General features: G+C 40.2%; 1 protein-coding gene and 1 long non-coding RNA gene across 4 annotated transcripts in view; one reads left to right on the top strand and one right to left on the bottom strand.

Annotated features, from left to right (window-relative positions):
- The window catches only part of LOC309654966 (uncharacterized protein C10orf67, mitochondrial), a 117,287-nt gene that overhangs the window by 85,448 nt on the left and 20,649 nt on the right, over positions 1–11,190 (bottom strand). For all 3 annotated transcript variants that reach the window (XM_082449732.1, XM_082449734.1, XM_082449733.1), the window contains exons 2-4: positions 10,099–10,219; positions 3,039–3,182; positions 1,046–1,120 (exon numbers count right to left, since the gene is read on the bottom strand). In XM_082449732.1, the coding sequence (XP_082305858.1) occupies positions 1,046–1,120; positions 3,039–3,182; positions 10,099–10,219 (340 nt within the window). The remainder of the gene's footprint in view (positions 1–1,045; positions 1,121–3,038; positions 3,183–10,098; positions 10,220–11,190) is intronic.
- On the top strand, positions 6,990–10,163 carry LOC309655058. The gene is made up of 2 exons (XR_014260590.1): positions 6,990–7,644; positions 7,971–10,163. It is a non-coding gene; the product is annotated as an uncharacterized lncRNA (long non-coding RNA).

An 11,190-nucleotide genomic window follows, 5' to 3' on the forward strand; every position in this document is an offset into this window, starting at 1 on the left:
TCATTTAGCAATTATTAGCTGATTGCTAATTGTGTACCAGGCACAGCGCTAAGAGGCAGGGCATGGCGGTGCGTAAGACAAGCATCACTACCCTATAAGGCTTACAGTGCAGCACAAAACAGAGACACGTAACAAGCAATCACATAATTCAATCAAAGGTGTTCAGTACTATGAAAAAGAGGTATGCAATCAAAGCACGATTTGCTGTAAATAAAGCAATATTTCTTTATGGAAATATACTGCAATGAAAGACAAGATTATAGTTATAAATACTAAAAGAATCACAAGGTCCTCGCTAAGATTAAAAAATAATCATTGGGGGTGCTTCCCTGGTGGCGCAGTGGTTAAGAATCTGCCTGCCAATGCAGGGGACACGGGTTCAAGCCCTGGTCTGGGAAGATCCCACATGCCGCGGAGCAACTAAGCCCGTGAGCCACAACTACTGAGCCTGCGCGTCTGGAGCCTGTGCTCCGCAACGGGAGAGGCTGCGACAGTGAGAGGCTCGCGCACCGCGATGAAGAGTGGCCCCCGCTCGCCACAGCTGGAGAAAGCCCTCGCACAGAAACGAAGACCCAACACAGCCAAAAATAAATAAATTAATTAATTAATTAAAAATAATAATAATAATAATCATTGGAAATGATGAAGAGAAGGAAGCATGGTGTCTGGCAGATAGATCGCGTCCCCATCATTAGAAAAGTTACTCCCTTGAGGATCTGAGACCGTTCCCTGGGATTTACTGCAGACCTGATGAAGCTTCTCTTGAGACTCCCTGACCTCCTCTTATCGAACTGCATGCTCACCAAACAAACTCTGGAATACTGCATCACTTGCCCAGGTGGACGAGATACCAGACTGGAATTTTTCAGTTTCTGAAAAGTTCTATCTGTCACCATAAAGTGTTATTTTGGTCAGTTTAAAGTAAGCATGAACAGTATTAGGCCTTCAAAGCTAAAAACGCTGACTGGGAACCCACGGTGAGCCCCACCCTGGGCGCTCACTAGATATCAAGCCAGTTTCACTCACAATGGCACTCAAAACTCACCTGGTACATTCCTTTGATAGTAGCTATGGCGTCGGCCAGCTGCTGATTGTAGCATTTTCTTAAGGTATCCTCATTCTGCAAATGAAAAATAAATACAACAAGCACCACAATGTATTTCCAAATGCAACTCTCACACCTACAAGGGAGGGGCTCAGTATAAAACCATCATTCAAATCATATGCTCTCTCAAAAACTTCACTTTATAATCATTTCCCCTATGCTTACAGCTAACACAACACATTCCATTTTCACTTACACTGAACCAAAAGCAACAGAGAGCTCATATGGCTAAAATAAATACAGATGATGTGAACATTTTCTCTCATCTTCCATATCATAGTCTTTTTAATGTCTTAGAACTGCTTATAAAATAGTGAAATCAGGGGATGGGATAAGTTGGGAGATTGGGATTGACATATATCCACCACTATGTATAAAATAGATAACTAATGAGAACCTACTGTATAGCACAGGGAACTCTACTCAGTGCTCTGTGGTGACCTAAATGAGAAGGAAATCTTTAAAAGAGTGGATATATGTATACGTATAACTGATTCACTTTGCTGCACAGCAGAAACTAATACAACATTATAAAGCAACTATACTCCAATAAAAATTAATTAAAAAATAAAATAAAATAGTGAAATCTATTTGGAGTTCACATCCTCTTCTGGTCCTGGTATTTTTTGGATGAATTATGCTCATGGGAAGAAATCTAGGGCCACTAATCCACAAACTAGACTCATTTTCTGATTAATCAAATTATTTGATCCTATCTGTTATGGATAACAATGAAAGATAGTACATTAAAAAAATACTCTTGTATGGAATCTAAAAAAAAAGAAAAAAGAGTTCTGAAGAACCTAGGGGCAGGACAGGAATAAAGACGCAGACGTAGAATGGACTTGAGGACACGGGGAGGGGGAAGGGTAAGCTGGGACGAAGGGAGAGAGTGGCATGGACATATATACACTACCAAACGTAAAATAGACAGCTAGTGGGAAGCAGCCGCATAGCACAGGGAGATCTGCTCGGTGCTTTGTGACCACCTAGAGGGGTGGGATAGAGAGAGTGGGAAGGAGACACAAGACGGAGGAGGCATGGAGATATATGTATACGTATAGCTGATTCACTGTTATACAGCAGCAACTAACAATGTAAAGCAATTATACTCCAATAAAGATGTTAAAAAAATACTCTTGATTCTGATATCAATTTTGATTCTAGCATGGAGTGTAAACCACCAATGGGCTTTAGAGTCAGACAGAATTGGATTTCAATGTCACTGTGCCACTTACTATCTGTCTGACTTTAAGCAAGTGACTTAACCTTGGTGGCTCAGTTTCCTTATCTGCAGAGCAGGGATAACAGGGTTTCCACTTAGGGATTGTTGAGGGACTTAAAGAGGAAATGCATTAAAAGGTACTTTGAATGGTGGGGTCAACAACACATGGGTGTTTTGTTTTATAGCAGAAAAATAACACTGATGCCTGTTCTTAATGACAGATAAATATGCTAACCTGATCAAAGATTTTAGGAAATTCCTCAGAGCAGCAGAGTTTTCATGTCTTTGGCTCCTACGGAGCCATTAAAACACAAGTCATATAAAACTGTAGTTAAGGGCTGCAATTCAAGCGTTAAACTGTCTCGCCTGGAACCTAAACCCTGATGGTTTTTTAACTGGTGACCTTGAGCAAGTGAATTAACCTTTCTGTGCCTCGGTTTCCTCATCTGTAAAAGGGGTATAATAATTGAACCTACTTCGTCAGGTTAGTCATGAGCCTTAAATGAGTTCATACACAGGGCACTCACAAAAGTTTCTGCACATAGTAAAGCTATAGGTACCATACAGCTTTATGTAGTCATCACATGAGACACAACACATACAAATTAAATTGCCCTCATAAGTTGCTAAGCTAAAAACTGTAGTACCTACACATCTAAACACAAAATTAATCCACATACAAAACAGAGGAAATGAGAGAACTTCTACCTGTTGGTAACGTTTTTCGATTGTCAGGATCCTGTCGTGTAGAGAAGTGAAGAGTCTGCAAGATTCCTCTTTAAGACGGTCCTCAAACTTCAGTTGAATCAATTGTTTGAGGAACCCAAAATCCACCTGAAGAGATTTAATAATCTAAAATTGGAAAAACATATGTTATTGTAGAGAGTAAGGGCCCTCTGTGTAAAGATTCCAGCACCTGGCCTGGTCTGGGCAGATCACTTGGGCACCTGGTCAGGGGCTTGTCCTGAGTTGAAGATTAACCCTCCAAAGTCGTGTACACTGGGGATTCCAGTTAATCTGCTAAACTAATACATGCTGATGGACGAAGGGAGAGGAGGTTCCCAGCAGTTTCCTCCCATACAGAGTAAGTTATCCTTTGCCATGAATCAAAAAACGATTGAAAAAATAATTTTCAATATGTGATTTTCAGATCAGGAAAAATGGGCAAGAATCAACATTTGTTGTGAATTTACTAGCCAAGTACTTAAATATATAACCAATGTGTTGACTAAGAACTGGTATCATCCAAACGCAATGTATTTTTGTCTCCCACTGTCTATTTAAAATGTATTCACAAAAAAAAAAAAAAATGTATTCACTAGGACTTCCCTGGTGGTCCAATGGTTAAGAATCTGCCTTACAATGCAGGGGACGTGAGTTTGATTCCTGGTCGGGGAACTACGATCCCACATGCTACGGGGCAGTTAGGCCCGTGCGCCACAACTACAGAACCCATGCACTCTGGAGCCCGAGCCACAACTAGAGAGAAGCCCACGTGCTGCAACTAAGACCCAATGCAGCCCAAAATAAATAAATAAACATTTAATTCAAAAACTAGAATAAAAAATAAAATGTATCCACTAGGTAATCTTCCCTCGCCCTGAATGGAAACTGTAAGCAATTCCTGCTCATTCTTGGGAACAGAAAGTCCCATCATCACTCAAAACACAGCCCGAAAGTAGCATTTAGAATGTGACACTTGCAACTTCATTCATAGGTAAGGCTGCTCCCTGCACTCCAGGCCAAGGGCAGTAGCTGGCAGCTGCAGGGCTTTAAGGAAAAGAGTGGGATTCACTCTTGAGCTCTCTCCCCTCTCCCCTCCTCCCCCCGCACCCCAGCTGCTTCTCCACCACAGACAAGGCAGAAGGGATAAAGGGACACGGCTGTTCCTACCTGGCGGGGGGCTTCACCCTGGTCTGGTAGGACAGGAGAACGACTCTTCTTCCCTCGGGCACCCACACAGATTCTCTAGAGGTTCCCGCTGCAGGGACCCTCTGTCCTGTGGATGCACAGGGGCCCTCTCTCCTGTGGACGCGCAGGTATCCTCTCTCCTGTGGATGCACAGGGGCCCTCTCTCCTGTGGACGCACAGGGGCCCTCTCTCCTGTGGATGCACAGGGGCCCTCTCTCCTGTGGACGCGCAGGGAGCCTCTCTCTTGTGGACACGCAGGGAGCCTCTCTCCTGTGGACGCGCAGGGGCAAGCAGCTGCTTCTCCACTCCGGGTGGTCACTGCTACTCTGCCCTCAGGCCCTATGCATCTGGAGTTTTACCCTTTCTTCTCCCTTCTGTCGGGGGCCCTCTGTCCTTCTCAATCCGTCACCTGGAGAGGACCCAGAATGACCCCAAACTGGCGCTCTCTTTTCCTCAGAGGCCACATGTGGTCCACAAGAAACAGTCACACAACCCTCACCCCAGCAGCTATGGCAGTGCAGACTGATCCCAGCTCAGCCCCTTCTTGCCCCAGCCCACGCTGGCTTCCTTGCACATGAATCGGCACCGGTCCTCTGAGTCTTCCAATAGCAGCAAAGGTTAAGGTTAAGTTCCACAGAAGCCTGCCTCACCGGCTTTGAGTTGAGGAAGAGCCCTTCTGCTAGCCCCCTCCCAGAAAGAGCATGGCAATAGTGTTTCCTAAAGAAATTGCTTCGGCAATCTTTCCCCTTCACCCCCTGATCCCCGTTTTTATTATCCTTGGTCTGATTAAAGAGCTAAGAGTCATTGATCTGATGTGTAACATTCTCTTTGTAAATTCTGCAAATGGGATCTCACACTCACTTTGGAATTTGATACCTGGCTACTAGCATCCTGGGAAGAAGCTCGATTTTAGCATCCTGATACTATGTGGAAGGTTTTATTTTGCAGGTGAGGATATCAAGACTTTGAGAGGTTAAGTGACTAACTAGTCCAACATTACGTGGCCGGTAAGCGGAAGGTCCAGATTTGAACAGAGTTGTGACTGACTCATACTCCTTCTTTACACCATGCTGTCAACTTATGAAGGTTACTATTTTGAGAAATAAGAAAAAAAATTCTAGAGCAAGTGAAAGCTTAAAGAATTCCTTAAATTCCAGGGACAAGATGAAATGACTTTGCCTTTAGAAGATCCAGCCCTATATGGACGGCTTGTTCTGAAGAAGGGAGGGACAGGAATCCTGGTATGGTCAAATAAACTCCTACTGGCCTAAGACTCCCATGGATCACAATTTACAAGAGACATACCTAAGATACAATGACACAGAACTGAGGTCAGTGTAGAAATAAGAAAGTTTTACCAGGCAAACAACGTCCCAAAGAATGTTAATATAGGTATATTAATATTGAACAAAATGGACAATATGTGTATGTGCATATATGTATATATGCACACATGTACATATGTGTGTGTGGAGATACATATATATATATATATATATATATATATATATATACACACACACACACACTCAACAAATACAGGTTATTTTTAATTTCCCATTTCCGTGGCACAATAATGAAGACTGACCTCACACAAAGCCTCAGGACAAGTCGCAACAAAGACCAAATAATTCATCTCACAAAGACTGTCCGCTGACAACAAAGCACTGAACTTAAAACTCAACAACATAACAGTAACTAAAGAGCATGCTTGGAGATCTAACCAACTTCTTATTAAACAATGGGCCAACAAAATAAATGGGAAATTGGAGCACTTAAATCTAAATACTAATAAAAATACTACATCTCAAAATTTGTGGGATGACGTTAAAGAAATAATTAGTAGGACTATATTGTCTTAAATATTGTCATTTATACTGTCTTTAAATGTTTATGAAAGGAAAGAAGGGAGCCTCAAAATGAATGACCTGTAGGCATGGATAGCTAAGAGCCCCGTGTCCATTACACAGGTCCTTCCTTACTGAGAGAAGCATGACTTTGTCGGGGTAGTAATGTGCCTCACCAACATACTCACTCCTTCAGAACCCTTTGCAGTTAAAGGGGTCATGTGATGTAGTTAAGGCCAATGATAAATACGCTGGGGTTTTCGACGGAAAGTTTTTGCTTTTTTAGTAGAGCTACCACCACTCCATTCCACTTCTCCCCTATTCTCCTTCCTCTGTGAAATGCAGATGGAGGCTGGAAATGGAGCAGCCATCTTGCTACTGTGAAGTCAGAAATATGATAGCAAAATCCATGCACTAATGATGGATCTGTGAAAAGACAAAATGAATCTGGTACACAGATGACATCAGGGAGCTACTGCCCTAACTTGTAACTCCAGATATTCTAACCCAAGACTTCCTGTTAAGTCAATATAGTTGCACTGTCTGTACACAGAGCTATATGACATCCCAACTAATACCCAGATCCAATTCAAGGAATTAGAAAAAGAAAAACAGAGTAAACCCAAAGATAGTAGGAGGAATTAAATAATAAAGATAAGAGGGACTTCCCTGGTGGCGCAGTGGGTAAGACTCTGAGCTCCCAATGCAGGGGGCCCAGGTTCGATCCCTGGTCAGGGAACTAGGTCCCACATGCATGCCACAACTAAAAGTTCGCATGCCACAACTAAGAAGCCCACATGCTGCAACTAAGGAGCTGGAGAGCTGCAGCTAAGGAGCCCGCCTGCCGCAGCTAAGGAGCCCGCCTGCCGCAAGTAAGACCCGATGCAACCAAATAAAATAAATAAATAAATATTTTAAAAACACATAAATAAATAAATAATAAGGATAAGAAAAGAAATTTATGAACTAGAAAATAAAGATATGATAGAAAGGATTAATAAATCCAGAAGTTGGGTCTGTGAAAAAAATTAATGAAATAGATAACACTGTCAGGATTCATCAAGAAAAAAGAGAGGAGGTATAAAGACCATATTAAGAATTTTAAAAGAAATATAACTACGGATACAATAAAGACCTAAAAACGATATGCAAAGACAATAATCAACACCAAAACCAACAATTTGAATATTTTGTAGAAAAATATAACATCAAACTGACCCAAGAAGATTTAAGAAAACCTTAATATAACCATAACAAAACAACAACAGCAGTAAAAATAAGCACAGACAGTTTTACATGCAAGTTTACACTGAAGAAATAGATACTTCCAATCTCAAGCCAGTAATTCCAGAGAATAGACTAGGGAACACTTCCCAACTCACTTTATGACAATACTATGACCTTGTTACCAAGACTGAACAACAACAGCATAAGGAGAAAAGAAAATTATAGGATAACCTCACTTACGAACATAGATGGAAAACAATCCTTAGTAAAATAACAGCAAATAATGCAATGCAAAAGGAAATATTATAGTCCAGTTGGGTTCGCTCCAGGTTTTTTTTTTTCCCCCCAAAATTTATTTATTTATTTATTTATTTATTTATTTATGGCTGTGTTGGGTCTTCGTTTCTGTGTGAGGGCTTTCTCTAGTTGCGGCAAGTGGGGGCCACTCTTCATCGCAGTGCGCGGGCCTCTCACTATCGCGGCCTCTCTTGTTGCGGAGCACAGGCTCCAGATGCGCAGGCTCAGTAGTTGTGGCTCACGGGCCCAGTTGCTCTGCGGCATGTGGGATCTTCCCAGACCAGGGCTCGAACCCGTGTCCCCTGCATTGGCAGGCGGATTCTCAACCACTGCACCACCAGGGAAGCCCTCGTTCCAGGCTTACCATCAAAAAATTGAATTTCTTCACATCATCAGATAAAGGAGAAAAACCATATGACTGTATGACCATCTCAACAGATCCATGAAAAGCATTCAAATCCAGCCATTCATGATTTTTTTAAAAAAAATGTCTCTCACTAATTTGAAATAAAGAAACATCCTTAATCTGATTTAAGCATATTGCGTCAGATTTTGGTTCAGCTATATTAAAAAATCCAAATAACAGAAGCATAAAAGAGAGGTAAGTTTACTTCTCTTTCACTAGGTGGTGAAAATGACCCAAGATCCTTCTATCTCCTTAGTCGTCTGTATACCTCAAAATCATGGTGTAACTGGTAGCATCCATGGTCTAGGCACCGAAGTAAAAAGAGGAAGGCAAGAAAGAAAGAGAGGAAGGAAAGAGAGACGAGATGAGGAAGAAGTAAAGTGGCAGACAATGCATCGGAACTGTGCCTTAAAGGTGGCCCAAAGCAGCCACCCAATATTTCCACCTAAATTCTACTGACCAGAACTTACTCATTTAGACGCTAGTTGCAAAGGAATAAAGTTATAACACTTTTCTGAAGGCATAAAAGAAGACAATAAATTGGGACGTATGTGGGAAAAGAGACATCCTCAAAAGTGGGAGTGTAAATTGGTATAATTTCTATGCAGGGCAACTTGGCAACATCCTTCACAATGACTAATGCACGCATCCTCTGACTCAGACATTTCACTTTTAAGAATTTACATCCCAGTTTTACTGGCATGTGAGTATGTACAGAATTATTCATTGCAGTAAAAGATTTGAAACGACCAAAATGATGTCCATCAGTAGGAGGATAGCTAAATAAATGATGCCAGTTTGTGATACAATGTACTTGTAAAATAGATGAGGAAGCTCTTTATGTACCAACGTACATAAATGATTTCCAAGTTATGTTGTTAAGTGAAAAAACAGAAGCAAAGCAACCTAAAGTATTTGTAGTAGTATGCTACCCTATGTCACAGTTTTATTGATTAGGACTTTTAATAATAACTCTTGATATCTAATGTGTATGAAATGTTCTGTTTCTTTACAATCAAAAAAGCCCCAAAGCTTTGCTGTACAGAGAAATAAACACAACATTGTAAATCAATTATACTTCAATAAAATTAAAAAAAAATTTTTTTAAAGCCCCAAAGGAAATATGATAGAATATGGAGATCTGAAAAAGCTGCATGGTAGCGTAGGGGAGCAAAATCTGCCACCTCAAATTGTGTCTCTTTGGCATGAGGATTTATTTAGGCTGATTATTTTTAAGGCCCCAAAGACTCAGGAAGAACCTTTCACCTTCCCCATAACTTCCTAGAAGAATGCAGATAGAGGACCTGTTCCAGGAAGGGAGCTAGCACCATAGATAACTATAGTATAATATGCACTAGCTGTGTAGACCGGGAGGAACCTAGCAAAGTCAGTTAAAATTCGTCTCTGTGTCCCACTGTCTCTGCATGGCCCAGCAAACATCTGTTTACCAAATATTTGCTTTTCCATCTTCATGTTAATTGTCTTCCTCTCCTACGAAGTCCCAAACCACTATCCTCAACATCCTCCTTTGTCCTTAGCTGAAGGTGAGAGCTTTGGCTATTTTAGCAAGTTACTCAGTTTTCCTGGGTCTCTCCCACATATAAGTTATTAAATTTTTGTTGGATTTTCTCCTGTTAATCTGTCGCATGTTAATTAATTCTTAGACCAGCCAGAAGAACCTACAGGGACAGAGGAAAATTTCTTCCTCCCTGACCATGGGTGACACAGTTATTCACTACTGTATATTATTCTTGACATTTTTCTATATGCCAAAAATATTTTGTAATTTTTTAAAATATCCTAAATAGAAAATGTTCACAGATGTCAAAAGAATTCCAGAGAGAGTAAGAAAACATTTCACTAAACAAGTTAACATATATAAGCATGACATACATATGACACAAATAGAAGTAGTAGTTTATACTAATAATTTTAAAAGACACAACTGTCATCCAACTCAGTGTGTAAAAGATACTAATATTTTTAAAACGCTAATCATTTCAGTTCTGTCAAGGAAAGACATAAAGGCAAATAGTACCCACAAATTATCTCAGAAGTTTCAAAATAAATCCAGATTTACCTGCACTAGCTTTTGTGTAGATGAACTCAACTCTTTTAATGGCAAAATCTCACTGGAATCCGTTTGAGTAGCATGGTCTGTGCTGAAAAAGCCAACCTTCAAATCATCTGAAATGTTAAATCTGAAAAAGAAAAAAAAGGGAGGAAGGAGAGATTAACTGTGGTTTATATAATAGATATTTCCTTAAAAATATATTTAGTGCGCATATTTCGTGCAAATCATATTTTACAGATTCAAAGGATTGGTGAAGTGAGGAGACCACTGAATTATCTTCTCATGACTACGGGTTTTCCCCAGGACTCTGCTGGATTATCAGATTCCCTGGACACTAGCACATTGCTCCACTGATACTCATCTTATTTCCATTTTCTGAGACATGACCAATTTATGAGCCTATTTTTAATATCTTATTTGCATTTTATATGTGCTTCTGCTTGATGCCATTATAAATTATGCACGGGCATAGCAAGCAAAATTACTTTTAGATAGAGGTTCTCAAAGTGTGGTCTGAGGAACCCCTGGAGGTTCCAGGACACTCTTTCAGGGAATCCACAGGTCAAAATTATTTTCATAACAATATTAAGATTCTATCTGCCTTTTCCATTATCATTTTCTCACAAGTGTTCAGTGGAGTTTTCCAGAGGCTACAGGTTATGTGACTGGATGACAGATTGAATGCAGAAGCCGACAGGAGAATTCAGCTATGTTCCATTAAGCCAGGCATTGAGAAGATTTGCAAAAATGTAAAACAATGACACTATTCTCATTAAAGTTTTTGTTTTGAAAAACACAGTTTGTTTTTCTTTAAAATACATTATTTATACTAACACAGAATTGGTTTATCATGATTTTAAAGGTCTCTCCTTTAAAATTTCTAATATGGTAACTCTGAATAGATATAACATAAACTAAAGCTCTTTGAGGGACCCTATAATTTTTAAGACTGTAAAGAGGTCCTGAAACCAAAAAATTTGAGAACTTCTTCTTTAAGATAATCACACCACTGTACTGTATTTGATTTTAAACAGAATTCCCCAAAAAATCTAAGTAGGAGCAAGTATCTGTAATGTCCTCCTACAGACTTTTAACGAC

Source organism: Balaenoptera physalus, assembly GCF_965194825.1.
Source record: "Balaenoptera physalus genome assembly, chromosome: 2".
NCBI lineage: Eukaryota > Metazoa > Chordata > Mammalia > Artiodactyla > Balaenopteridae > Balaenoptera > Balaenoptera physalus.